General features: G+C 56.3%; 3 protein-coding genes across 6 annotated transcripts; 2 read left to right on the top strand and 1 right to left on the bottom strand.

Moving 5' to 3' along the window:
* Positions 1-2060: 2060 nt before the first annotated feature.
* On the bottom strand, positions 2061-4916 carry RPL10A (ribosomal protein L10a). The gene is made up of 6 exons (XM_066565093.1): positions 4861-4916; positions 4579-4653; positions 4410-4490; positions 3940-4088; positions 2960-3132; positions 2061-2268 (listed from the first exon to the last, which is right to left on the bottom strand). The coding sequence occupies exons 1-6, from the start codon at positions 4863-4865 to the stop codon at positions 2098-2100; spliced, it is 654 nt and encodes a 217-aa protein (XP_066421190.1). The 5' UTR covers positions 4866-4916; the 3' UTR covers positions 2061-2097.
* Positions 4917-5364: 448 nt separating this feature from the next.
* On the top strand, positions 5365-14220 carry ZNF76 (zinc finger protein 76). 4 transcript variants are annotated; one of them, XM_066565090.1, is made up of 15 exons: positions 5365-5447; positions 6270-6424; positions 7565-7645; positions 8734-8811; positions 8975-9180; positions 9716-9793; positions 10142-10261; positions 10502-10577; positions 10874-10999; positions 11103-11282; positions 11501-11758; positions 12049-12182; positions 12886-13026; positions 13115-13228; positions 13532-14220. In XM_066565090.1, the coding sequence occupies exons 2-15, from the start codon at positions 6352-6354 to the stop codon at positions 13634-13636; spliced, it is 1770 nt and encodes a 589-aa protein (XP_066421187.1). In that variant the 5' UTR covers positions 5365-5447; positions 6270-6351; the 3' UTR covers positions 13637-14220. The 4 variants fall into 4 exon arrangements, with proteins under 4 accessions (XP_066421187.1, XP_066421189.1, XP_066421188.1 ...); XM_066565092.1 differs by lacking the exons at positions 5365-5447; positions 12886-13026 and adding an exon at positions 5594-5805 and having other exon boundaries at positions 11501-11734; XM_066565091.1 differs by lacking the exons at positions 5365-5447; positions 12886-13026 and adding an exon at positions 5594-5805.
* Positions 14221-15011: 791 nt separating this feature from the next.
* DEF6 (DEF6 guanine nucleotide exchange factor) lies at positions 15012-25978 on the top strand. The gene is made up of 11 exons (XM_066565088.1): positions 15012-15141; positions 19274-19414; positions 20786-20971; positions 22369-22596; positions 22676-22822; positions 22974-23082; positions 23162-23460; positions 23879-24045; positions 24216-24414; positions 24935-25025; positions 25221-25978. The coding sequence occupies exons 1-11, from the start codon at positions 15046-15048 to the stop codon at positions 25430-25432; spliced, it is 1875 nt and encodes a 624-aa protein (XP_066421185.1). The 5' UTR covers positions 15012-15045; the 3' UTR covers positions 25433-25978.
* Positions 25979-26159: the final 181 nt, after the last annotated feature.

Below are 26159 nucleotides of genomic sequence, written 5' to 3'. Positions count from 1 at the left end.
CCAGGGACAGGCAACTGCCACCACCCACCTCTCCTCTTCCTCCCCAAGCCTCCCTCCTTTTCCAGCCCTGCCACCAGTTCTCAGCTGTCATCCTCCCCACACCTTCATCCCCATCTTCATCCTCTCAAAGACCTGGAGCTGCCAGGACTAAACATGACTGACCAGCCTATAGCTCTGCCAGTGGCAGATCCCTTCCATCACTGTCCCCACTTGTCCCTCACTGTCCCTTTGCCCACACCTGAGCCCAGCCCTGCTTTTAACAAACCCATTATTTATTGCTCTGCGTGTCCCACTGGGTCCATCTTTCCTGCAGCTGCTGGTCCCTGTTTTCCCTCCTTGATCCACACTGCTCCAGCACCCCAGGAGCCTCTCCCGGGCTCTGTGAGGGGCTGAGCACTGGCACAGGGGCTGAGGTTTGTCCCCAAGATGCGTCAGTTGGAAAAGTCTGTCCTGATTCATCCCAGCTGTGGCTTTTCCCCTGCTGCTGCCGGCTCCCAGCCTGTTTGGAAGCTCCACATCTGTGGGCTGAGCTGTTTGTCACTTGGTCTCTGTCTGCAAGCAGCTGCTTTAAAGCACAAAAGCTGCTGGAGGGATCTGGAGGGGTTTTGTGGCTCTGGGACAGTGGTGCAGACCAGTGACCTTTGAAAGGGTCCTTCACATTTAGAAGGAAAAAAAACCCAGCAAAAATAAAATCAGCCCAGGACTGACCAACCCAGCCCAGGACTGACCAACGCCTCGTGCCCACCAGAGTTCATTAACTTTGATTAACTCTGGCTCATCTAATGTCAGGTTACAGGGCTGTCCTGGCTGTCACCCTTGTCACCACACCTGCCACCTCTGCTTTCCTGCTGTGGAAGGATGAGGTGCAGCACATCCTCCTGGAATGGTCAAAGGCTCCTGGTAATGGTGCCTCCCCCTTCTGCTTTCACCGAACAGCTCAAAAATGCCCCCAAAATCCCACAGGGCCCCTGGAGCCACCCACCCCCACCTCAGAATGGGTTTGAAAGGCTGAACCCACATCAGCCACCTCGGGGATCAAGGTTTTGAAGCAGTCAAGAAAAATTAGGGTTGTTGGGGTTTTGGTTGGGTTTTTTTTCCATGTTGGAGTATTTATATCTGCCTTTTGCAGCGGGCCAGGACTTGCCATCTCCAGCAGAAACGATTAAAGTGATGAGCAAGATGTAGTTCATGGTTATTTGCACTTGATTAAAAGAAAAAAAAATTGTTATTTGAACTTTGTAAAAAGAAATGTTTGCATTTTGTATTGTCTTTTTTTAATTATTAAATGGAATTTCTTGGTGTTGTGTTGATCTTTCAAAAACTGGCTCTGATGCTTATTTGAAAGGTTTCTAACAGCAGGATCCAGAGCTATTTTCATTGTTTTGTTCCCTCAGATGCTGACAAGCTTTTCCAAGGCCCAAAGTTTTTTGTCTCCCCCCAGAAGCTTAAATGCTGCACTTCCCTAAGCTCTCCAGTTCCTGCACAATGTATTTATTTATGCACATTATTTAATTTCATTTTTAGCCCAGAACATAGAGTTAGACAGAGTGGCTCAGAGGGAAGAGGGGATGGCAAACACCCTCCATTTCAGCCCCGAGCCCCTTACTGGGCTGCAGCTCTGTCCTTCAGCACCCCTGGACAGACAATGCTCAAGTCCTCAGGAGCTGCACCTGGGCAGGTGTGGGCAGGTGTGGGCACTTGTATTTAAACACTTCTGCTGCCCCTCCTAGAGCAGGGCTGGGCTCTGCACCAGGTAAGGGTCCCCTCTGTGGGCACAACTGATGAACCTGCACCTGCTGGGACACCTCTGCTCTGGGGGATTGTGGGGTGCTTCCCCCATCCTCTCTGAATGCAGGGGGGATGAGTGAGGCTCCTTCCCTCAAAAGCTCCACTATCTCACTTGGAATTCACCTCTCTCTCAATTCAACATCTCTCTCAACTTACATCTTTATCTCTCAAATAACATCAAGGCCTCATCTGAGCCCTTCCCCAGGAGGAACTGAGCAGCTCCTTGGCAAACCCTCCCCGAGGAGCTCTGCAGGAACAGAAGCACACACAGCTGAGGGTGTCTGCAGGGTTTATTGCTGCCCCCAGCCCTTAGTAGAGGCGCTGGGGTTTCCCCATGGTGCTCTTGATGTACAGAGCCCGCACGTTCTGCCAGTTCTTCTTCAGCAGGGACACCAGGAAGTTGATGGCCAGGTGGATGTTGTAGACCAGCTCGTCCTCCGTCATCTTCACGTGACCCACGGCCACAGCCAGACAGAGCACCTGGGGACAGACACAGGTACAGCTTTCACAGGCCAAGCAAAGAGCTGACCCACTCATCAGCGTGCTGGGCTGTCCCATGGCCTGGACATGCCCACACCAGCTTCACTTTCTGCCCCCAGCCCTCTCTGCACTGTGGCAGAGGCCAGGCCTCCTCTCTGAGCAGCCTGGAAGTCATTGCTCCCCACAGGCTGGAGGATTTATGAGTGAGCCAGCAGGCCAAGTGTCAGGACATCATTAGCTCAGCTATGCTAAATGCTCAAGCATTTGCAAACCCTCACATCTGCTGTGTCCTCAGGATCTCCACAGAGCTGCTCCCAAGTTCACTTGGACAAGGCCAAGTCCCAAATTCTCCCCCAGCAAAGCCCCACTCGTGCTCAGCCCCCCAGGGACACGCCTGGCCAGGTCCCACCCCATGAGCAGCACCCACGTGCTGGGAGCAGCATTAATCACACGGGATTGTGCTCAGCACTGAAGCATCCAACCCTCTCCTCATCACTTGCTCCAAGATCCACCAACCACAGTTAAATTATTCCTCCTTTCTGGCTGGCCCTGGAACACTCTGGGTACATTTCCCCTTGCTGGAGGAAAGCAGCCACAGCTCCAGGAACACTCGAGGGACACCTACAGCCCAACCCAGAGATGGCAGGGACATTGAACAACCCCCAGGCACACAACTGAAGCCAGGCTTTACCTTCTTCATCTGAAACTTGATGGTGGATTTGACCTCATCCACCTTGGCCACCAGATTCTCGTTGTGGGTGAGCAGGGAAGGGAATTTCCCAGCTTTGTTCAGGCCCGGGCCCAGGATTCGAGGGATTTGCTTGATCAAGGACTCGGAAGCCAGGAAGGCATCGTACTTCTTAGCTGCAAGGACACGAGCAGGGAGCTCAGCATGGACCCTGCTCCCACCCCAAGCTCCCAGGAGGGACTCAGCTGAGATCAGCAACTCCTCCATGCAGATAAATCCAGCATTCCCTGGGTCCCACCAGAATTGGAGCTGGTTTTGTCAAAGATCTTTGAGGAATGACTGTCACAGCAGCCAGGCCGCAGCCCCACTCAACACAGTGACCCAAATCCTGTTTCCTGAAGGAACTGTCCTTTGCTGAGCCCCAGAGGGCACTGAGCTCCAAGCTCTGCTGCAGCCTGTGCACACCAGGATGAACGAGACAGAGGATCCATCCAGGAGAAGCTTAGCCAACAATCACCTAACAGCTCACGGCTCCACGGCCCATTATGAACTGAGGGGCAAGTCCCCATGTACCAGAGGGACTCTGGAGTTCTCAGGAAAGGAAGGATTTTCGCTCTCTCTGACCAAGAGAAAATGAGTGCGTTTCCTTCTGATCACAGAAGAGCTGCAGGACTAAAGCACATTCTTGCCTCTGGTATTTCCTGGCTTTTGCTGCCCTCCAGCTCCCCGACCAGGAAAGTGAGGGACATAGCAAAGGGTGAAACTTGACAGAGACGTTTTCTGTGTCTCTCCTTTCCTTGGACAACCAGCCCCATTCCTGCAGTACTGATCTGTCAGACCTGCACTGGAAACAGCCTGGTGGCTTTTCTGAATAGTTTTTGGGCAAATTTTGGTACTGGGGCTGACTCTGCTCAGCTTTTCAGCGATGCAACTAACCAAGACATGGAAATTTGAGCATAGAGAAAAACCTTATGGACCCTCACCCAGCTTCTTCACCAGCTTCTTGTTTTTGTTGAGCTTCTTCAGAGCTTCTATGTCCATGTGAGGGATGTCAACTGCTTTGGCCTCATCGCAGTGCTGCTGGTCCCCCAGCAGGCACACCGAGAATTTGGGCCGTGGCGTCGACTTCAACCTGGGGAAGGACGGAAAGAAGGAAGGTCCGAGTCAGTGATGGGCAGCCCCACCCGCGTGTGCACGGAGCCAGCACGGAGACACCTTACCGCAGCACGGGGCATCCTGCACGGCCGCTCACCTGCCGTCCCGGGCAGGCCGGTGGGGACAGCCCGGGGGCTGCCGCACCTCCCCTCATGTTTTAAGACCCAGGGTGAGGGTCCGTCCAGCCGCCCCCACCGGGCCGGGCCGCGCTGGACTCCCCAAGCGGTTCGGCACCGCTGCGGCCCCGAGCGGGACCGGGCAGGGCCGAAGGCTGGGTAGGAGCGAGAGGATGGCGAACCTGACGGTACCGGAGAAGCGCTTGTCCTTCTGCGGGTCATAGTTCTTGAGGCTGATCTGCAGCTCCACCGTCTCCACGAACCTGCGGGAGGCACCGGGTGAGGCCTGGCCGGGCACGGACGGGGGAAGGCCGAGGCCGGGGGTAACACGTCCGTGTCGGGGGCTCTTACTTGCGCTTCTTGGCACGGCTGCCGTGCAGCACCTCCTTCACCGCCTCGTACAGGGTGTCCCGGGACACTTTGCTGCTGCGGGGGGAAACGGCAGCGCGCGCTCAGAGCCGGCCCCGCCCGGGACGCGGCCCCGAGCCCGCCCCGGTCCCTGCGCGTTCCCGCCACCATCGACCCCGAGGATCGCGCCTCGCCGGCCACCCGGACGGCCCCGCGTCCCCCACCAGGCACGGATGGCGGAGGATGGCGGCGGATGGAGCGGAGCAGACTCAGGACTGCACCCACCTCATGGCTGCGGCTGCTCGGATCGAAGGGGCGGAAGTGGCTCCGCCGCGCTATAAATAGTGGAGAGATCTCGCGAGACTGGAGCGCGCGGCGCGCCGCTCTATTGGGAGCGGCGCCCTAGGGCCACCATGCGCCCGAATCTCCTTCCTTGTTAAATAAAAAACCGCGGGCTCTTTGCCCTCTGTGTCCGACCACCAGGATAGGAGTTCCTACATCGCTTCACATCGTTCTATCCCAGGAGCTCCGGGCTGGCCTCAGCAGCCACCGAAAAGGAGCTACCGGTTCAGGCTGGGCGCGGGCGGCAGCGCTCCCCGTCCCGGCCGCGGGGCAGGTACCGCCGGCAGCCCGGGCCGGGCCGGGCAGCGGAAACCGGGGCCGTGTGGCTTCAGCGTTAGCACCGTGCATGCGCCGCCGGCTGCGCTCCCCGGCATTGGCCGCCGGGCGGCGCGCGCGGCCCGGCCCGGCCGGCCCCGGAACCCGTATGGCGGGCGGGGGCGGGCGGGAGCGGCGCCGCCATGCGGGGTGGGCGGGCCCGCGCGCGGTGCACGTCGGGCCGGCGGCGGACCCGAGCCCGGCGGGTAGCTCAGGTCGGTGTGGGGGATGGGGGGCGGCGATGGCGGCCGGGCCCGGAGCCGCCTCAGCCCCCGGAGACGCGCGCGGGGAGCCCCCCCCGTGTCCCCGCCACCCCCGGGCCCGTAGCCCCCGCAGCCCGTGCCGCCTTTCCCCGGTCTGTCGGGGGCACGGCGGGGCGAGGGCCGGGGAGCGCACCGGAGGCTCCGCCGGGTGCGGGGAGCGCGGCACCGAGCGGGCTCCGAGCGGCGGCGGGCACGGTTTGCCTTGGTGCTGGAAATGAAAGGATCAGAGATTTGGCTACCAGAGGTAGCTCAGGAAGAACGCGCTGTGGCGCCTCTGGAAGATAACCGATCAGCAAATGTTCTTATCGGGGTGTGCAGGCTTTAGCATCATTTGCTTAGAGCCTGGGATTCCGTCCCTCGGAAGGCTGGGAATTAGTCAGCAAAGGGAAGAGAGAAGGAGGAATAAAGCTCATCACCCCTGTCTGGTGCAGCACAGGACATGCTCAGCCTGTAGGTTCAGGATTTAAAGTACCTGGAAACCCCCGCAGATCATTTGGAGCATGGGAAGGGCTGAAATGTGACATTTGTACTGTCTCTAAGAGAGTCTGTCAGTTCAGTTCGCTGATAAGCTTTATTTCATATTTGGCTGTGGAATAGATTTTTATCCCTGCCTGCCTTTAGTGTGGGAAGGATGCAGCATTGTCTTAATCCTTTATAACCTCAAAAATCTTTTGAGGCCATTCAAGCCTTTCCTAGCGTGCAAAAGTGGAGAAACTAAAGGAGGAGGAGAAACTAAGGGCAGAAATTGAAATGGAATTGTTCTTTTCACTTAAGGCTCGCAGCAAAGACGCCGACCCCGTGTCCCACAGGCCCCCGTGCTGCCAGGCAGGATCCATGTGTGGGGACTCGGGGCAGGATGGAGAGCCTGGGGCTGCCAGCAGTGACCCTTGGGGATGGCACCACGGCCTACCTGCAGCAGGCTGCCAGAGGTAACAGAGCCTCGGGCTGTCAGAGGCTCCTCCTGGCTCTGAAATGAGAGTCAGCGTCACCAAAAGTGCCCCTCACGGCGTGGGAGCTGCCACACGGGCAGCTGGTGGCTGTTGGATTTGCACTGAAGTGTGATGTGAAATAAAATACAAATCAAATGTGCCTCTGGTTTGGAAATGAAGCTGTGGAGATGGGAGAGCTGTTGCTGTGGAAAATAAAGGTGCTGTTCAGACTAGGAGAGCTCCATTCTTCCCAGGCTTGCTGTGGACAGAGAGCTGATGCTGTGGCCTCCACCAAAACTTCCCCTGGACTGAGCAGGTGGTTTTGCATCACTGGTGTTCACAGCAGTGCTTTTCCCACTCAGAGAGGTGCCAGATTCCACACCTGCCCTTAGCCTGGTGTTGGTGAGGTGCCCCTTTCTGCACCACCCACTGCTCCCAGAAGAGGAGCACGCTGTCTCCCAGCCTGCAGAACAGGATGGAGGAGTTGTGCAGCTCCCTGTCCTGGGGGTTGCTCTCCTGCTTTATTTTCTGTCCAAATTCACTGCAGGTTTGTTACACATGTGGAGCTGGGCTGTCTTGGAAGCACCAGGTTGTGTGGCCCCCTCTCAAACCTTTTGCTCCAGGTGAAACCAACCTGGATTCTCCATGTTCAGTGGGATGGAGCAATGCACCAAATCCTCTCTGCACCAAATCTTTGGGTAACTCAGTCACAATTACAGGTTTGCAGTCAGGCTTTGGCAGAGTTGAGCCTCTACAGCCCAACACTGGCAGCACTTTAGGCCCCTTTAGGTGCTGTAATTGTTTCCTAACAGTTGATCCTCTGCCAGAGTAGTAGATAAATCTCCCAGCACTTGCTGCTCAGCACACACAGTTATTTTTTCTTCCAACATAAGGGTAATTGCTTTCTCTGTATGCTCTGTCTGCTCCTTGGCACGAGGAGCTGTGAGGGGCAGCTCCTCAATGAGTGATGCCTGAGGGTCTTTCTCGTGTGTCCTCTCTAGACAAAGCAATGCCAGCATTTTTGGGAAGCGTCTCTGTGGGGGAAAGCTGATCCATAACAGCCTGGAAGTGACAATTTCTCCCTTTTGTGGGCCGGAGGGGCTGGGCTCAGCAGCTGATGGTATGTTTTAACTGTTCCAGGTGAAAAGCTGATTGAAGGGCAAGTCATTGAACTTGAAGATGGGACCACAGCTTATATCCATCAGGTGACAGTTCAGAAAGGTGAGGAACACACATTGCCCTCTTTCTCTTTGGAAGGACACTAGATGTGGCTGCAGCTCTCAGTGCTCCAGCATTGGGCTCCTCTGTCAGTTCAGCTCTCAAAAGTCCATCTGAGCATAGGGTTTTTGTTGGGCTTTTCTTTCTTGTGGTTTTGAGGCTGAGTAAACAGAGACATTGCCTGCAAAGTCATTAGCAATCTGATGAGAAGGTGAATTTGGTGGAGGTGGAGACCAATGTTTAAGTGTCATTTCACCTGTGGGCTCTCCCTGTTGTCATACCACAAGCCCAGTGAGCTGTGAGCTGTGTTGGTGCCAGCCACACAGCACACACAGAGCTTGTTTCATGTGGGAGCAGCTGGGCAGGAATTTCCTCTCAACTGTGAGATAATGCAGAACTTCTGGAATAGGTGCTGGTGGTGGGAGGGGTCGTGTGGGGATTGTTGGGAACAATGCCACCTTGGCCACTGACCCATCAGCCAACATCATCTCTGAAATTAGGGAACATTAGAGAGGTGTTGGGAGCCCAGTTCATGTGGCAGGCACCAGAGGGGCACGGAGGAATCATCCTTGGCCATGCCAAGATGCCAAAGGGCAGGGAGAAAGAGCTCTGTTACCTTGGGCAATCCTTCCTTGATGCTCCTCATATGCCACCTCCCTCTTCTGTTCTCCAAAGGCTGCTTGAAATGGATGTTTTATAGCTGGCTGTGCCCCTTTCCCCCCTGCAGCCTCTTCCCTGCCTTCACATGCACAGTGAGAGGGGCTCTCCTCACCCGTGCTTCCCCTGGCATGGGATGTTGGTGTTCTCCTTCACACACCCCTGTGCCAGAGCATCCCCTTCCTGTTGGGATATAATCTGGCATTTTGAAACTGGTGAGACACTGCATCACTCCTTTGAGCAAAGGAAGAGGCAAATCTGTGCATGAAGCCTTGAAAACCTCACCATTCACATCAGAAGGGCTCAGATGGTGTCTTAAAACCTACAGCTGTGGCTGCCTTTCAGGGCAAGCAGGCAGCCCTGTGTCCTCTCCTGCCTGGCAGCCTCAACTGGGTCCTCCAGGAAGGTGTGTGGATGTTTTTCTTTTCTTTTAGAGGCTGTGGCTTTTGAAGATGGGCAGCCAGTGGTGCTGGAGGATGGCAGCATGGCCTTCATCCACAGCACAGCCAAAGGTAAAGCACTCCCTGCTCTTTCCTTGGCAGCTGGAGAGAAGCTGCTGGAATGTCTCAGATTTCCAAGGCTGGGGAGATGAAGCACATTTTTTCTGCCTCACACTGAGCTTTTTTTCAGCTGAATTTTTTTTTCAGCTCTTTACCTGAACGTTTCCTCTTGCAGAGAGTTATGAGCCCGGCACGTTCCAGGCTCTCCAGCTGGAGGATGGCTCCACTGCCTACATCCACCATCCTGTCATCGTGGCACCTGGCAGCACCATCCTGCAAGTGCAGACAAAAACTGAGCTCCAGGAGTTGGCTGGGAAGGAGGAGGAAGATGATGGCCTTGATGTGGACACCATTAATGCACTGCAGCAGTATGGCAGGAAGGTGAGGGCACAGCAGCATCTCCTGGCCTGAGTTTGTGCCTTCCCTATTTGAGAGAAGTCCCTGGACAGGGTCCAGTGTGAGGGGCACTGCTGAAGGGTGCCTGGCAGTTGGGGACACAGAATGGGGCTGTTTGGTCCCGTGGGGTGCTGGGCCTGCCAGCCTTAACCTGCTGCAGGCTGAGGTTTGGGGAGGGAGGAGAGCTGCTGTGACACAGCCTTTGGTGTGCCAGCACTGGCCAAGCCATGGCCACTGTCCCCACAGTGACCTCAAGACCAAAGCAGCTTCAGATCCTGATGTGCTGTCACTGCAGTGTCCCACCCCAATATCCCAGGGAGTGCCTTTTTCTCCCATCTCCATAGGCTGTGGAGCAGGGGCTGCCAGGAGGGTGCTGGCAGTGCTGAGCTGGGCACAGACCTTCCTGCTGTGGCAGGCCCAGCCCCTGCTCGCTGGGGAAGGGTGGGGTGGCACTGTGGCTGTCACTGCCTTCCTGCTGTACAGGGACACGCAAACAGGGCCTGTGCTTCTTCACTCACAGGGCTCTGATGATGAGAAGGAGGGAGTGACAGACACCTGCCAAGCGAAGAGTAAAGACTCCAACAACATCTCTTCCCAGGTCTGAATTTTTCAGTGACTGGAACCAGGCCGAACTCCTCTTTGCCAGTAATTATAAAAATGTTGTGGCTTCTCTGCTGAGTTAGCAAATACTGACTGCACATATTTCAAATGAGCTGAGAAAGGGAGTTTCATGTCTGAGAACCCCCTGGGAGGTGGGAGGGGGAAATGCAGGTTCCTAGAGCCCTGTCACCTGGGCTTCACCTTGTGGGTACAAGCTGGTTTGTAGGAACATGTTTTTGGAAGATAACTGCAGGAGTGCATATGTATGGCAAGGAGGGAAGTATTTGTGTGGGCTTGGTGAAGCTGTGGTGGCTTCCTGGATGGATTCCAGTGCTTGTCCCAGCAGGCTCTGCAGGAGGAGGAGGAGGTGCAAAGCCACAGGAAGGGGCAGCAGGTCGGCAGCAGAGCTTTCCGCTGTGGGTACAAAGGCTGTGGCCGCCTCTACACCACTGCCCACCACCTCAAGGTAAAGCAGGTGACATGGCAGTGTGCAGGCCAGACCAGGCCCAGGTTACACTGCCAGAGCAGGATGCTCTGTTGTGTGCAGCTGAGTCACATGCTGAGCTCCCCAAGAGACCCAGATGTGTCATTTGGCCAAGGTGAAATCCAGCAGGGAACTTGAACTTCTCTCCACCAGCATTTTTCCGCAGTTTTCCTTCTTCCTTCCCTTGGACCTCATTTCAGGGACCTGCTCTTTCTTTTCCAGGTACATGAACGTGCTCACACGGGTGACCGGCCATACACGTGTGACTTCCCAAGCTGTGGGAAAGCATTTGCTACAGGTAACAAATTTCTGTTTTGAGCAGATTGCATTTTCTGTCCAACCCAGTAGAGCACAATATCCAGAGCATCTAAAGCAAGGGAATCACAGCACAGGAGCCTGCTGGGACTTCACTGATTGTGGGCAGATAATGGTGGAAGCGAGGTTGGAAGTGGTGTTTGGGTTGGTTATTTCTTCCCTTTCAAGCTTTGCAGACACAACACAGACACTCAGGTACATGGACTGAGGGCCAGTACTCAGCTTGTAATGGCGTTTCCTTCTCAGTACAAAATTAGTTGTGGTCTCTGTCCTGGACAGGGTACGGTCTGAAGAGCCACGTGAGAACACACACAGGTGAGAAACCCTACAAGTGTCCAGAAGATTTGTGCAGCAAAGCCTTCAAAACCTCCGGGGACCTGCAGAAACACATCCGTACACACACAGGTGAGCAGCACGGGGCAAGAGCTGCACAGGGGACAAGCCAGTCAGAGGGACTCCAGGTGGCTGCACGGTGGCAGCTCTCACCCACAGCACCCTGTCCATGCAGGTGAGCGTCCCTTCAAGTGCCCCTTCGTGGGCTGTGGCCGCTCCTTCACCACGTCCAACATCCGCAAAGTTCACATGCGGACGCACACGGGCGAGCGGCCCTACACGTGTGCAGAGCCTGGCTGTGGCAGGGGCTTCACCAGCGCCACCAACTACAAGAACCACATGAGGATCCACACAGGTAGGAGGGAGGCAGCAGCAGGGAGGTTGGTGGGGCTGGAATGGGCATTGTCACAGGAGTGGATCTGGGAGTGGCCAGGGAGTTGGAGGAAATAGTGGGAATTGCTTAATTGGATTGATTGTTGTTCCAGCAGTCTATCTCCAGCTGTTTGCTCTGGTGGAGAATCCCTCCCCAGGGCATGAGGAGGGTGAAGTTCAGCTCTGTGGCCTCTGCCCTAGGAGAGAAGCCATACCTGTGCACCGTGCCTGGCTGTGGGAAGCGCTTCACAGAGTACTCCAGCCTGTACAAGCACCACGTGGTGCACACGCACTGCAAGCCCTACACGTGCAGCAGCTGTGGCAAGACCTACCGACAGACCTCCACGCTGGCCATGCACAAACGCAGCAGCCACGGCGAGCTGGAGGCCACCGAGGAGAGCGAGCAGGCCCTGCACGAGCAGCGGCAGCTGGAGGGTGAGCGGCCGCTCCCCCGGCAAGGTGCGGCAAAGGGGAGGGAGGTGACAGCAAGAGCAGACACGCCCCTCTCAGACCCGAGTATGTGCCATGGCTGCCTGCTTCCCCATCAAAGGTGGATCTATTGGAAGGTCCAGGAGGTTGGGAACAGGCCCCTGCCCGTTCTGTGGTACAGGGAGAGGTCAAGGTCCTTCTTCCCAGGCCACCAGGGTCTTGTGCTCTTTTGTGCTACCCTTGAGACCACAGGCAGGTCCAGAGGCCAGGCAGGGGCTTTCACACTCTGCTAATGCTGCTCTTCCCCTTCTCTGATCCAGCTGCTGCAGCTGCTGGCAGAGGCTCTCCACTGAAGAGTCAGCATATTGCTTTCCTGTCAGAGGTGGAGGAAGATGAAGAAGAAGATGCTGTGCCTACACAAATCTCACTTATCTCTCAGGATGGGACAGAGCAGGTATGGACACAGCCTCCAGGGTGTCAGGGACAGCAGTTATTATCTGAAGTGAGATTCTGCCTCAACTCAGCCAGGATGTTCTTAGCAGGGCCTTTTTCCAGCATTTTTTTCAGACCTCTGAGCTTTCTGGGCTCTTCCTGCCCTGAGGGCTCCCTCCTACAGCCTCACCCTCTGCTGCAGTGTTGGTTTGGGAGAGTCTCTGGTCCCAGTGCCCCCCTTGCTGAGGGTTTCTGGGTGTTTGTGTGGTCACTGGCAGCCCTTGGCTCCCCAGCTCTGCTGACCCAGGCTGGATTTGGAGATGTTTTGTCATCACTTGTATACAGCAGTACTTTTCTTGTACTTCCCTCCACCAGCTGCCCCTGTGCTGACTGGAAAAAAACTTCCTTCTGTGGCACAGGGCAAGGGAAACAGCTGCCAGCAGTGACCTGTTTCCTCTTAGCCTGAGATGCTCCTGCTGCTGCCATGCACAAAGCTGTCCCCATCCAGGCTTGAGACAAAAAGCTGATTGGGAAGATGTGGTAGAATGGGGAGGGCTGAAGACCCAAGCTCTGAGTTCTCTGTTGTCAGTTTTATCCCTGTGCTGGTGCTTGGAGCTCTCTGTGCCTGGAGTCTTGCAGAGAGGCTGTTTCCTCCTTGCCCAGGCCGATGCATTGCTAAATTCAGGAGCTGCCTAAGGCTCCCTGAGCTCTGCTGTCATCCCCAGGTCAGTCTGTCTCAGGAGGAGCTGCAGGCCCTGGGCAGTGCCATCGGCGTGGTGGCACAGAGCGGGGCCCTCGCTGTGCCCGAGGGAGGTGACACTGGGACCATGGCTGTGGCCAACACTGATGGCACCGAGGCACAGGAGGTACAGACAAAGCTGGGGCTGCTCCTGCTGCCTCTGCTAGAAAAGGCCTGCATTTTCTTTTAAAACACGATTAATTGAACTTTTCCAGGTGACCATAGTCACTTCTGGGGCAGTGGTGTCAGAGGAGTCGGACATTGCCCCGCTCTGTCATCAGCAGGTGGCATTGCTGGCCACCTCCCACGGCACCCACATTGCTGTGCAGGTACCACGTGGCTCTTGCCACTGTCCCCTTCACTCCCTGGCCACCCAGTGCCACCTCTGGCCCTGCTGCATCGCTGCTTGCCTGGGGGGCTTGCTCCTTAATTCCCAGAGGCCCTCTGTGCAGAGGACAACAGGGACATCCTGCTGGGACTGCAGAATGCTCCTCTGCAAACAGCCCTTCTGCATCTCAGCCCTCTGTCCTTCTGCTTCACACCTGTGTCACCCCTCTGTCCTGCTGGGAGCCACCCTGAGCTGCCTTTTGGGGATTCAGCACTCACACTCTCTCTCCCCCTTCCCTCCCCAGGTGGAAGAGCAGCAGAGCCTGGAGGAAGCCCTCAGCATGGCCACAGCAGTCATCCACTACGAGCCAGTGCCCCCTGACACAGCCCTGCCTGGGAAGGGGAGCTGAGGCCAGCAGAGCAGCCAGGACAGGGCAGTGCCAGCCCCAGCCTGTGCAGGGGTGGCAGGGCAGGGACAGCGTCTGAGCCAGTGCCAGCGTGTGCCCTGTGCCAGCTGGGACACTGACAGGGCAAAGGGCTGCTGGGGTGACCCTGTCTGAAGGGCTCTTCCCTCTGGGAGGGAGGGCAGGTACACTGGGCTGCTCCTGGGCTCCAAGCAGCAGCCCTCTCTTCAGGGGCACTTCCTGCCCTCTCCCTCTAGGAATGGTCCAACAGCTCCCCTTTCTTTCCCACCCCTCCAGCTCAGGGCAAGTAGGCAGCACATGCACAGAAGCAATAAAGGCCCATCAGAGCAAGGCCAGGCTGTGCTGAGCTTGGTATGGAGGGTGAGCAGTTCCTGCCATTGGAGCCAGCACTGGGATGGTTCCAGCAGCAGTTCTCCCATCTCTTTGTCACACTTCCTTTTCAAGCAGGGCTTCCATGGCAGATCCCTTGGCTGTGGAGCAGAGCAGCCAGCACTTGCCAGGAGCTGAGCTAGACCTGGATGTAAATGCTGAGTTGAAATAAAAGCAAATTTAAAATTTGTTTTTTAAAAGGACCCCTCTTCTCTTTGGTGGAAGCTGGGAGGAGAAGGTGGATGGTGATGTTCAGCAGCTGTAAGAATTGAGGACATTGAGGAGATTTGTGGAATTGACCAAACATGTCCTGCCAAAGCAGCAGCTGTCCCAGAGGAGGGCTGGGAGCAGGGTGAGCTGTACCCTCTGAGCCCTCAGCGTGTGGCTTGGAGGGGCTAAGACGTGTCCCTGAAACCTCTCATCAGGCCTTGGCTCTTCCCCAGACTCCTGCAAACCCAGATTTAGGGAATTGTGTCTGTGAACACATCCTGCATCCTCCCCTAAGCTGGGGAGAGAGACCTGGGCTGGTGTCCTGCCCCCAGAGTCCCTTCACTGCCCCGAGTGCTGGGCGGACAGAGCTGGAGAAGCCCTCGGAGATCCTCGAGTCCACTGTAAACCCGAGCCTGGCACAGGCTCCCGGCAGCCGCGTGGGTCGTGTTTTGGACATCCCAGAGGAATTTGCAGAGAAAGATGGGCACGGAACGGGCACAGCCCGAGAGGAGCCACCGGCTGAGTCTCCGCTCTCCGGGTGACACCGATCCCTGCCGAAGGCTGCGAGGGGCAGCTCTGCCTGAGCCAGGGCGGGCATTTCTCTCCCCAGAACGCAAATTACCCCGGAGCTTTTGCTCTGCGGGCCGAGCTCAGCGAGGCTCGCCGAGCCCCGGCCCCGGGGAGCGGCGATGGGGCCCGGGGGGTTCCCGGGGAGCCCCGGGCAGGCGGCGCTCCCGCCCCGCGTCCCGCCCGCCCGGGCGGCTCCAGGAACCGGATCCGCGGGCTCGGCAGAGCCGCCGCCGCCGCCGCCAGCCATGGACCTGCGAGCCGAGCTGCTCAAGTCCATCTGGTACGCCTTCACCGCCCTGGACGTGGAGAAGAGCGGCAAGGTGTCCAAATCCCAGCTCAAAGTGAGTCCCCGGAGCTGCCGGCGCACGGATGGAGGGTGGGAGCGAGCGGAGGAGCGAGCCCGGGGCCGCTCTGCATCCCCGCGGGTTTCCACGGAGAAATTGTTGAATATTAAGATCAATAAGATCGTGCTGCTGCTTCCTGGTGAAGTTGTCAGGCTCTGTGGCATCTCTCTTTAAAAAAAAGGGGTGGGGGGGGATTCAGGCTCAGATGTGTTTTCTAGGTGAAAATGATAAGAAATCTAAATTTTCGTTATCAGTTTCTTGTGCTTTTTCTGGCCAGCTAAGAGCCCAAATTCTGTTTCCATTTTCTTGCTTGCCGGAGCACCTGTGTTCCTCCTTGCTGAGCCTGTGGGTCGGGAGGTAGGGACAGGTTGTTTTATAACAAAAACTCCTCAGTGCTGTGGCTGGAAGTAACACAGCAATTTTAAAAACTCTCTGCTTTCCCCTCTTTCCACTCTTAGCAGCTTTCAGAGGGCTCATGCCCTCAGTCTTTCATCAAACCCATCACAGCTTTAAAAACCTTTTTGTCTGCCCCCAGGCCAGGGTTGCTGGCACCCACCAGGGAGCCCCTTGGCTCTGAGCATAATTGATTTTTTTAACCTTTGCACGTGGTGGGAATGTGTTTTTTTCATCTCTTTTGGTTCTTAGGCTGGCATTGGGATTGGAAATGCTGGTTGGTACCAGGGTTTGGGATGAGAGAAGAGACCTGAGCAGGAGCATGCTGAGCACGGGGAGCTATTGCGTCAGGACATGGCAGCTGCTGCCAGGCTGCGAGACCGTTTTGAACCACTGCAAAAAGACCCCCTTTTCCTCCATTCCCTTTATTTTGTAATGCTTCCCCAGGACAGACTGCAGGGAAGGTGCTGGTCTTTGGCAGGGGGTGTGTTTTGCCCCAGAATTAGGAGTTTTGTTTGCAGGGATCTGGAGGAGAAGCAGCGGGAGGAAGATTCTTCCTGCTCAGCCTTTGCGGCTCAGAGCCTCCGGCTGCCCCCCAGAACTTGTGGCATGAGCCCTGTGAGCCACACTCCCCTGCTAAAACTGTAGAAATAGCTGAAGGAATTAAGGAAAATCCTAAAGTAGGCCAGAGCTTAATTCTGTTTGCTAATCCCTGAGAGGGGCTGCTGTGCTCCCTTCACAGCACCCCCTGCACCACTGCTCTGGGTCCAGAGTCTGGCCCGGGCATGGGATGGACCCAAAAGCAGTAGCAGTGCTTGTCTTGAGAGATCTCTGTCACCAGGGGCAATGCTGAAGCCACAGAGACTCTGATTTTAATGGCAGTTTAACGGACAGTTCATGCAGGGTCTGTGGCTGTGGTGATGCTGGGGATGGCACCTCCAAAGTGACTTTACCCAGGGGGACACTTGAGAGGGGAGAGGATGTTCTCCCACGCGCCATCAGTGACAGGATGGGTTGGCAGCAGGTCGCTGAAGAGCACAGCTCAGCTCTGAATGACTTTCCCACTGTCTCCAGGCCAGGCAGAGCTTGTTTCCACCCACAGAAATATTCGAGTTTGCCCCAGCCTACACAGGCCAGCCGCAGTTCAGTGAGGGAGGAATCCGGGGTCTCGCTGCTCTGAGCAATGAAGTGTTAAAGCCACTGAGCCCTCTCCAAACGCCTCCAGGGCTGCTGAGCCCTGAGCTGGGCTGTGCTCTCTCACCCGGGCGTGTTGCTGCACGAAGGGTCTTGAGCAGGGGTGGGAGACACCGGGCTTGCACTGAGAGGACAGAGCTGGGTGGGAGAGCAGAGCTAACTCATAGGAATCCTGCTGATGGGAGCAGGACTTTTGTGGCTAGTACAACAGGGAATAGTTCTTGAGGGAGGTTGAAGAGGCTTGGGTTAAAGAACAGAATAGTAATTAGTGTGTTCATGAGCGTGATGTTGGCGTATTCTGCTAAGAAGAAGAGTCCAAAGGGCCCTGCTGCGTATTCTGTGTTAAACCCAGCTCTGGGCAGTGCTGTGAACCTGTCAGGGTTTCCAGCATGAAGACACAGCTGTGGGAAGCCGTTGTGCTCCTTGCTGGGGCACCTCAGAGCAGGCAGGCGTGTGCAGATGTGGAGGTGTGTGTGTGTGTGTGTGTGTGTGCGTGTGTGCACAGGAAGGAAGGAAGGACAGCTTGCGGTCGCTCGGGTGCTGCGCGCCCCGAGAGCTCGGGGAGCTTTGCTCCCAGCACAGGCACAGCCCCAGCTCTGCTCCTGGGAAGGGTTTGTGCTCTCAGTGCCATTGCATTGTCACTCTTGGGCCAGGGTCGGGGCAGGAACAGACGAGAGGCAGGGTCGTAGAAAAGGCAGAGAAGGCTTTATTCAAAAGAACTGTGTGGTGTTTATAGAGTGGTACGATAGATTCTGTTCTATTGGCTAACTAACAAATACATCTTTCTCACACACTGTCTTTGAGAGGAACAGAAAAATAAAGTAGAAAAGCACCACTTGCAAATTGTTTTTAGTCAACAAGTTATCACATCTTTCTAGCTCTTTAAGACTTCTCACATGCCACTGTGAGAAACGCTTGTCGTTTCTCTCCCTCTGTCCCGTGGCATCCACATTGCATCCCCTCCCTGGCCGGGCTGGAAGGGCTGGGGTGTGGTCCCTCAGTGTGGCCATGCATGGCTGGAAACACCGAGCACTGCCCTGGTGCTCTTGGGCACCTCTGCTCGTGGTAATGGGTGTGCCAGCGGTGGGAGAGGGTGGAGAGCACAAACACGGCTGCTGCTCAGAGGAATCTAGGGCACTAGGAGGAGTCAGGCAGCCCTCTGACCCCCAGCCATCCCCTGCATGCCACAGGGGAAAGGTTAGGGCTAGGGCTAGGGTTAGGTGCCAGCAAACTGCTTTCCTAGCATCCCTTTCCCTGCTGTTCTCCTCCTTCACTGTTTCAGAGCCTGCAAGGGTTTCTCAGCTCTCCCAGCTCCAGTCATGCCACCATTGACCAGGTCAGGGCTTTCCTCCCCATTTGTCAGTGACAGGGGCTTGGGGTCACAGAGTGCCAGGATGGATGGAGGGGCTCAGGGTGTCCCCCATGGCCGGGGTCACAAGTGAGACCTCACAGGGATTTTTAGGGGTGCTCTGGGAGGAGGGGTGAAGGATGGAGATGAGGGCCACGGTGGAAACACAGAATGGGATACGATTCCCAAACTTTGAATTCATCCTGATGGACTTGTTACCATGCTGGAGGATGTCCATGATATTCCTAGACCTTCCCAGCACTGTGTGGACCCTGGGGCTGCAGTGACCCCAAAAGGCACAGTGTAGTAGCAGTGCTCGGGGCTATGGCCCTGCTGTGTGAGCACAGGGTGGAGTCCTGCTGATCCCGTTGGTCCAGAGGGTGGAAAAGAGAATGAAAATCTGGTCGAGCAAGAACTGTCTCCAGCTGCAGCAGCCATCGTGGCCTCGGGCAGCTCCTCTGCTGCTGGGAGGAAGTTTCCAGCCCTGCTCAGAGTAGGGATGCTGTTCCATCTCCTCCAGCCCCTCTTTGAGCCCTTGGCAAGCTGCATTGGCAGATCCTGATGCAGTGGGGAGGTGTCAGTCTGTTTAACCATCTCCTGCTCCTGGGATGTAAAGGCAAGGAGAGCATCACAAGCTAGAGATGCTGCTGGTGCTCATGGGCAGCCTTGCTCCAGGCTTTCCAGCATTTGGGAAATCCATGAGCTTGTAAACGTGCTTTATTTGGGGGGATTTGAACAAAGTGGGCTGTTGGCAAGCCTTGCTGTGTATTTCTGGGGATGGTGTGTCTCCAGGTCTCCATTCCAGACAAAACCTTTGCTTAGTTTCTCACCAGTCTTTCCTATTTTCATGTTTCCATCTTTCGGTGTCCCCAGCAGACAGTTGGTGCCAGGCTGGGCCCTGGTTGTGCCAAATGCATAGCTTGGGGTGGCTTATCAGCTTTTCTAGATCAGAGCGAGTCCTGTTTGCTCTGAGAGGTTTGAAACAGACCTTTCAAGAAAGAAGTTCCTCATGTGCCAAGAAAAGAAACTAGTGAGGAGAAATCCTCGATTGTTGCCTGTTTCTAAATGATTCTCTAAAGTTTACATTTGGAAATTTTGCCTCGATGCAGTGGCTGCTGGGAGGTGATGCCATGCAGGGGGGTGACTGAGGGGGTGGCACCTTGGGGATCCTCACCACCCCTTGTGCTTGGCCAGGTGCTGTCTCACAACCTGTACACGGTGCTGTGCATCCCCCACGACCCCGTGGCACTGGAGGAGCATTTCCGTGATGATGATGATGGGCCAGTGTCCAGCCAGGGCTACATGCCCTACCTCAACAAGTACATCCTGGACAAGGTGAGCTCCTTGGTCATCCCCCAGACCTGCTGCTCCTCCTGTGAGGCTCCTGGGAGCTCCCCTTAGCTCTTGGAAATCACATTCCTTGGTGGGTGGGAAGAGGGCGCAGAGAGATGGGGACTGCTCAGGTGAAAGCCAAAATGAGTGAGAAATGTTTCATACTCAGCATCTCCCTGGCAAGGATGAAGCCATCCCTTTACATCACGGCTCTGGATGGAGCAGCACCTCTGCCCACATTACCTGAAGGGCTCAGAGAGAGAAATCAGCCCCTTTTATCCTCACCTTTGAGGTGTGACCTCATTTGGCAAAGAGGAGAGGGAAAAGGTTGAGCTGCAAGGAGGAGCAGAGTTGGGGTGGGCAAAAGGGGCTTTCTCCCTTTTTTCCTGTGGTTCAAAGACACCTTTGTCTGGCACAGCCAGAGGTTGGTCTGTGGGTGCTGTTTCTTCCAGGCATGTGAGGAGAGGAAGACTGACTGACAGCTTTCTTCCACTGTGTGCTCACTGAAAGGGGCCAGAGCTGGGTGCAGTAACTCTTCACTCCCCTGGTGCTCTTGTCCCTGTGCCAGTCCCCATCCCTGTGCCCATCTCTGCCTTGCCCAGAGCTGCTCAGCAGCTGCCCAGCCTGATCCAGCAATGCTGATCTTGGCTGCAGGGATCTGGTCAGCAGCAAACAAGGGCAAAGCCTTCCCCAGCTCCCTGAGCCCAGAGCAAGAGCTGCCCCAGGTCAGCCCAGCCCAATCTCCCCATCAGAGAGTGGCCAAAATCCTTCCAGTTGCCCACATGGTTCTTTGGAAGGTGATCTTTAAACCCACCCGTCTGGTTTCACCATGGTAATAGAATCCCAGAGGCAGCCTGAAAAGAGGGAAGTGGGTTTTCCTAGTAAAAGAAGCTTTTAGCTTTTGCCACCCAAAGGTTTTCCTCCAGCTTTGCTGCTACAGGCCACAGTTTGCTCCTGTGCTGACACAGCTGGGATAGAGCACCCAGGGACAGCCAGAGCTGCTCTGATCCCTATCTCAGCTGACCCATCTGCACCAAACCTGCTACCTGGGGCAGCTCACAGTGCCAGGACACAATTAAATATCAGCAGCAGGGACGAGGCTGGTGGAGGCACCATTCCTGCTGGCTTCCCTTCACTCCTCAGTTCCTCCTTGTGGTTGAATGGGCTAACAAGAAACCCCAAACCATGGAGGCACTGGGGATGAGAGCTCCACATCATCCTGCCTGTGCTGCAGCCCAGGCTTCCTGCTGGTGCTGCCATGCTTCTCACTGGACAGATTTTAGGAGTGAGGTTTCTTCTCTCCAGCACTTCCTTCCCCAGAACTCCCCTCTCTAGCTCTTCAGATCCCACTCACCCCCTGACTCGTGCCTGCAGGTGGAGGAAGGTGCTTTTGTCAAAGAAAATTTTGATCAGCTCTGCTGGACCTTGACAGCGAAGAAAAACTACAAACCTGACCGGAATGGGAACAGTGTTGTGTCCCACCAGGATGCTTTCAAGCTCTGGTGCCTCTTCAACTTTCTGTCTGAAGACAAATACCCTCTTGTCATGGTGCCAGATGAGGTAGGACCTGCCTCTGCCCCCAGCCCCGTCCTCCTAGGGCTCCATGTGCTGGCAGAGCCCCATTTGTGGGTGACACCATCACGTCCTGGCGTGTCCCACTGCATCCTGCAAGATGTGGTGTTCCAGGGGGTGAGAGAGAGGAGGCTGGGGGTGGGACAAGGGGGCTGTCTGCCCTGGACACCCCTGCTGTGCCCACAGCCACCCCCACTGCCCAGGGAGAAGGGGGGACTTCAGAGGGGAGACCCCTCCAAGGTGCTCTCCTGCCTGAGGGCAGTGGCCGAGCAGACCTGGCTGTCCCTCTCCGTGGCCACTGCCACCCAGTGCTCAGCCCCTGCCCAGCATGAAGAGCGTTAAGGGTGAGGTGCCAGCCAAAGAAAAGCCTCACAGTAATCTCCAAATTCCACAGCATTTAGGGGGGAAGGTTCTCCCTTTCTCTGGGGTCAGATTAAACCCCCATGAGAAGGGGGGCAGATCTGGGGAGAGTGCACACGTGCAGAAGCCAAGAGTGGCCTCAGCAGAAGGAACTTGGCTGGGCAAATGGCTGCTGTTGTCTTCTACCCCTCAACCTCCTGAGATCAGCAGAAAAGTCAAAATTAAAAAAAAAAAAAGAAAAGAGGAGAAAAAAGGCAAGAAGCACCGTGCTGCGCAGACGTAGGAGGGCAACCGCACTTCCTGTGCCCTGGGAGAGGTGTTTCCTGTTCCCCAGAGCATGAAAAACTGAATCATCCTGAGCACCAGCACTCAATTCTTGCCGCTTTCACAATTAAATGACATAAAAAATCCAGCTGCGTGTGGGGACCCTGCTGTGTGTCACCTTCCTGTGTGGCTCCCTGCAGTCACCCACTGGTCTCAGTCCAGACTGTGGGCAGAGGAGAGCTGGCAGCAAAACTTGAGCTGGGGTGAGTCTTCCCCACACCACGGCAACCACCTTGATTCTTTTTATTTGCAGTTTTACAGTGATGCTCCTCTCTGTAGGGACCTGTCTCCCTGCTCCTCCCCAGTGATTTTTGGGAAGCAGTGGTGCCAAGCTCACTGTGGCTTTGAGACATCATCTCTCAATGGTGTTCAACAGTGCTGGCCTGTACTCCTTCAGGCTCTTGACTGCTACAGAGTTTTATTATTCTGCAGACAAACCAGAAAAAATATCCCAGCCTTGGGGTTAAAAGGAAAAACCTCTCAGTAGATGTCAAACTCTAACCCAGCTCCAGTCTCCTCCTTTCCAGCCTGCTGCCTGGGATGCCCCAACCATCACAAAGGTTGATCCCTCTGGGATCAAGGTCCTGCATCTCCAGGCTGGAGAGAGATGTGACCTTGGGCTCTCCAAAATGGCTTGATGGGGTGGGGACAGCCCTGTCCCCAGACAGAGACACTGTCACTGAGTGTCCTCCTCCCCACAGGTGGAGTATCTGCTGAAGAAGATCTGCACAGCCATGAACGTGGAGCTGAACTCGTGTGAGCTGGAGGATTACCTGTCCCAGGAGCCGCAGGCCCAGGGCGGCCTCACGGTCTGGCAGTTCCTGGACATGGTGAACTCAGGGAGGTTCCTCAGAGGCATCGAGCAGGAGGCCATCAGCATGGCCGTGGAGGAGGTGTACCAGGAGGTCATCGAGGATGTGCTCAAACAGGCAAGGAGCTCACATATTCTGGGGCAGAAGTGCTGTCCTGCTTCCGCCCCGTTTTGATCCCCGTGTCTCTCGGGCGCAGGGTTACCTCTGGAAGAAGGGCCAGCTGAGGAGGAACTGGTCAGAGCGTTGGTTCATGCTGAAGCCCAGTGCCCTGTCCTACTACATGAGCGAGGAACGGAAGGAGAAGAAGGGGAGCATCACGTTGGACAAGCACTGCTGTGTGGAGGTACAGCCCAGGGACAGCAGATTGTTCAGACCCCTGGAAGGGAGACCCAAGAACACACAATGTCACATCCATGAGCATGGGAGAGCCACTCCTGTGGCTGAAGAGGGGGGGATAAGGTGGGGTAACGCTGTGCTGTGTCCCCTCCCTGCAGGTGTTGCCAGACAGGGATGGGAAGAGGTGCATGTTCTGTGTGAAGACCTCGTCCCGCACCTACGAGATGAGCGCCTCGGACACCCGGCAGCGCCAGGAGTGGACGCTCGGTCTGTGCCCATCCCACGCCCCTTCCCCAGCTTCCCTGTGCCCCCTGCTGTCCCCACTGACCGTGCCCTCCCTCTGCAGCCATCCAGACTGCCATCAGGCTGCAGGCCGAGGGAAAGAAGTCCCTGCACAAGGACCTGAAGCAGAAGCGCCGGGAGCAGCGGGAGCAGCGGGAGCAGCGCAAGGCGGCCAAGGAGGAGGAGACACAACGGCTCAAGCAGCTGCAGGAGGAAAAGGAGAGGAAGCTGCAGGAGCTGGAGCTGCTGAAGGAGGCCCAGAGGCAGGCAGAGATCCTGCTGCAGGAGGAGGAGCAGCGGCGGAGGCAGCAGCACGAGGAGATGCAGAGGACCCTGGAGATCCAGCTGCGGGAGGCCGAGCAGGTGGGTGCATCCCACATGGCTGTGGTGCTCATGGGGTGGGTGCTTCCTTCTCCTTCCCTTGCCCAGGGTAGTCCAGAGGTTGGATGTACAGTGTTGCTGCCACCCATCACTTCTAGGCTCTGTTATGCCTGAGATCCCTTTGAGTAGGAGATGAAGACAACCTGCCTCAAGGGGCTTTAGCTGGGGGACAGTGAGAGGCAAATGCTGGTGCCAGGCTGGACAGGGAGCCCATTTCTGACCTCACAGCCAGCACTGGCTCCAAATGACACAGCCTGTCTCCTGAACAGGGAAACAGCTTTTCTTTGGACCTGTCACCATGGGCTGCCCCTGCTCTGGCCCACTCCACTTGGTGGGCCCAAGCGGGTTCTGGGGACACTGGTGGTGGCCTGGCCCACTGATGGCTCCTGTCCCCGCGCAGGCTCGTGCCTCCATGCAGGCAGAGATGGTCCTGAAGGAGGCCGAGGCAGAGCGGCAGCGCAAGCGCATCCTGGAGCTGGAGGACATGCAGGAGAGGCTGCAGGAGGCCCTGCAGCAGGAGGTGAAAGCTCGGCAGGACGAGGAGGCTGTGAGATATGCTCAGGCCAGGTAGGACCAGGGCATCCCTCCCCCTCCTTGGGCAGCCCTGCTCCCAGGGCAGCTCAGTGCTCCCGGGGACTGGGGTGTGCTGGTGAGTTCCCAGTATGCAGGCTGGGACAGGGAAAGCTGGGGGAAGAAGCGGCAGGGGGACATCCTCACCTCTTGCTCTTCATTGTCAGGCTACTGGCTGAGGAAGAGGAGAAACTGAAACAGCTGATGAAGCTGAAGGAGGAGCAAGAAGAATATATCATCAGAACTCAGAGGGAGAAGCAAGTCCTCAAGCAGGAGATGGAGAACAAGAACAAGTGTCTGGAAGAGGCGCAGAAGCAGCTGGAAGAAGTGAGAGTGAACAGGCAGCGGGTGGACCAAGATGTCATGGTGAGCATCACATCCGTGCCACATCTCCTCACATGGTGAACCCAGGGGACTTTCCAGCCCTCCCAGAGTCACCTCCACACTGGGGAGGACCAAGCTGGAACTGCTGTAGGGAGTTTCTGAGCTGTGCCATGTGCGGGCAGGATGTGATGCAGTGGCTGAGACAGGACAAGCGTGTCCTGCCCTGGGACAAAGCAGTGCTGTCCAAAGTAATGTCAACAGCAGGAGTGTGTGAAGGGGGGAGGGTTGGAGGGGGGGCAGAAGGTCTAGAGGAGGGTGAACTGGGTCTCCATCCCAGAGGGAACCTCCAATCCAGGCTTACTCAGGGAAGGGAAAGTCGTGCCCATGGTCCCATGGGGCAGCAGCTCACCCTTTGCTCCGTGCCCATGGGGCAGCAGCTCACCCTTTGCTCTGTGCCCATGGGGCAGCAGCTCACCCTTTGCTCCATGCCCATGGGGCAGCAGCTCACCCTTTGCTCCGTGCCCATGGGGCAGCAGCTCACCCTTTGCTCCGTGCCCTGCAGGCGGCCCAGCGGAAGCTGCGACAGGCCAGCACCAACGTCAAGCACTGGAACGTGCAGATGAACCGACTGATGCACCCCATCGGGCCTGGAGGTAGGAAACAGCTGAGCCAGCTGACCCCATGCCCTCCACCCATCTTCCCCTTTTTGGGTGCATCTGGTGGCTGGAAGGACTCTCAGAGAAGATACCACAATGCCTCCTTCAAGGATGGGCTCCACAAACCTTTTTCTCAGCTGACAGTCAGTTTGGGCCCCAGGTAAACAATTCTCTTTTTCCCTCCACCCCCAGACAAGCGAACTAACGTGAGTGGAGGAGTCTTCGCTGGCTACCAGCCCCTTCTGTCACGGAGAGATTCCTCCCTCAAACTCAAGCAGAGGGTGGAGGATAAAGGCAGTGACCCCACGAGGGAAAACAGCAAGGAAAACGTGAGCAACGGTGGGAACAGCAGCATGTTGCCGTCTCCAGATGCGGACACCATGGCCACAGAGCCCACCAATTAGCCCACCAGGATGGCAGAGCCCAGCTGGGAATGGCAGGGCTCAGCTTGTCCCTCCAGGTGGACGGTCAGTGTGGCCATCTCTGCATGGGGACCAGCACAGAGCCTACAGGGGACTGCACAAGGCAGAGGTGCTCCCATTTCCATCAGTGAAGGGCTGCAGCCACCACGTGCCAGGAGGCTCAGGCAGCCCAGTGCTGGGGAGAGGGCAGTGGGACCTTCTCCTCTGGACTGAAGAAGTGAATTCCTTGTGCTCTATTTTACACCCTGTACTAAAAAAGAGTCACTGCTGGGTCGGGGCCCTGTGGCCCAGGGCTGCAGTTCCCCCTTGGTTTCTACATCAACCCTTCTGCATCACTCACTGTGCTCCAGGGTGTGGGGCTTTGCCACCAGCCAAGGACGCCTGGACTGACCAAGTAGGGCCTTCTTGTCACCCCACACCATGCCAGGTGTCCCTAACTACAGCCCTCACTATGTTCCCTGGCAGTGGGTGGTAGTACTGGAGGCACTTAGCAGAAACTAATGACCAATAAAGCTTTTGGAGCCACTGGCCACAGACTTCCTGCCCCACACACTAGCAGCCCTGCAGGTACCAGCCCCCTTTCCTTGGCAGGGTAGGGTTGGGATTTCCCCTGTGTGAAAGAGCCCCTTGAAAGGAATCAGCCACAACCTGTGGAAAGTGGCCCCACCAGCAGATTTTTGGTTGGTGTGTGGAGGGCCAAGAGGGACAC

The sequence above is a fragment of the Molothrus aeneus genome, chromosome 24, assembly GCF_037042795.1.
Source record: "Molothrus aeneus isolate 106 chromosome 24, BPBGC_Maene_1.0, whole genome shotgun sequence".
Taxonomy (NCBI): Eukaryota; Metazoa; Chordata; class Aves; order Passeriformes; family Icteridae; genus Molothrus; species Molothrus aeneus.
Note: the sequence above shows the minus strand (reverse complement) of the source record. Positions and strands in the feature narration are given on the sequence as shown.

What these genes read in the sequence shown, in the direction of transcription:
- ZNF76 (XM_066565090.1), top strand. Translation starts at nt 6,352, where the DNA reads ATGGAGAGCCTGGGGCTGCCAGCAGTGACCCTTGGGGATGGCACCACG. An exon ending in CCAACAACATCTCTTCCCAG is followed by an intron (nt 9,794 to 10,141) that starts GTCTGAATTTTT and finishes TTGTCCCAGCAG; the next exon opens with GCTCTGCAGGAGGAGGAGGA. An exon ending in CCACTGCCCACCACCTCAAG is followed by an intron (nt 10,262 to 10,501) that starts GTAAAGCAGGTG and finishes TTTCTTTTCCAG; the next exon opens with GTACATGAACGTGCTCACAC.
- DEF6 (XM_066565088.1), top strand. Translation starts at nt 15,046, where the DNA reads ATGGACCTGCGAGCCGAGCTGCTCAAGTCCATCTGGTACGCCTTCACC. An exon ending in TGTCCAAATCCCAGCTCAAA is followed by an intron (nt 15,142 to 19,273) that starts GTGAGTCCCCGG and finishes GTGCTTGGCCAG; the next exon opens with GTGCTGTCTCACAACCTGTA. An exon ending in GGGTGGACCAAGATGTCATG is followed by an intron (nt 24,415 to 24,934) that starts GTGAGCATCACA and finishes CGTGCCCTGCAG; the next exon opens with GCGGCCCAGCGGAAGCTGCG.
- RPL10A (XM_066565093.1), bottom strand. An exon ending in AGCCGTGCCAAGAAGCGCAA is followed by an intron (nt 4,491 to 4,578) that starts GTAAGAGCCCCC and finishes TGCCTCCCGCAG; the next exon opens with GTTCGTGGAGACGGTGGAGC. An exon ending in GAAGCTGGTGAAGAAGCTGG is followed by an intron (nt 3,133 to 3,939) that starts GTGAGGGTCCAT and finishes GTGTCCTTGCAG; the next exon opens with CTAAGAAGTACGATGCCTTC.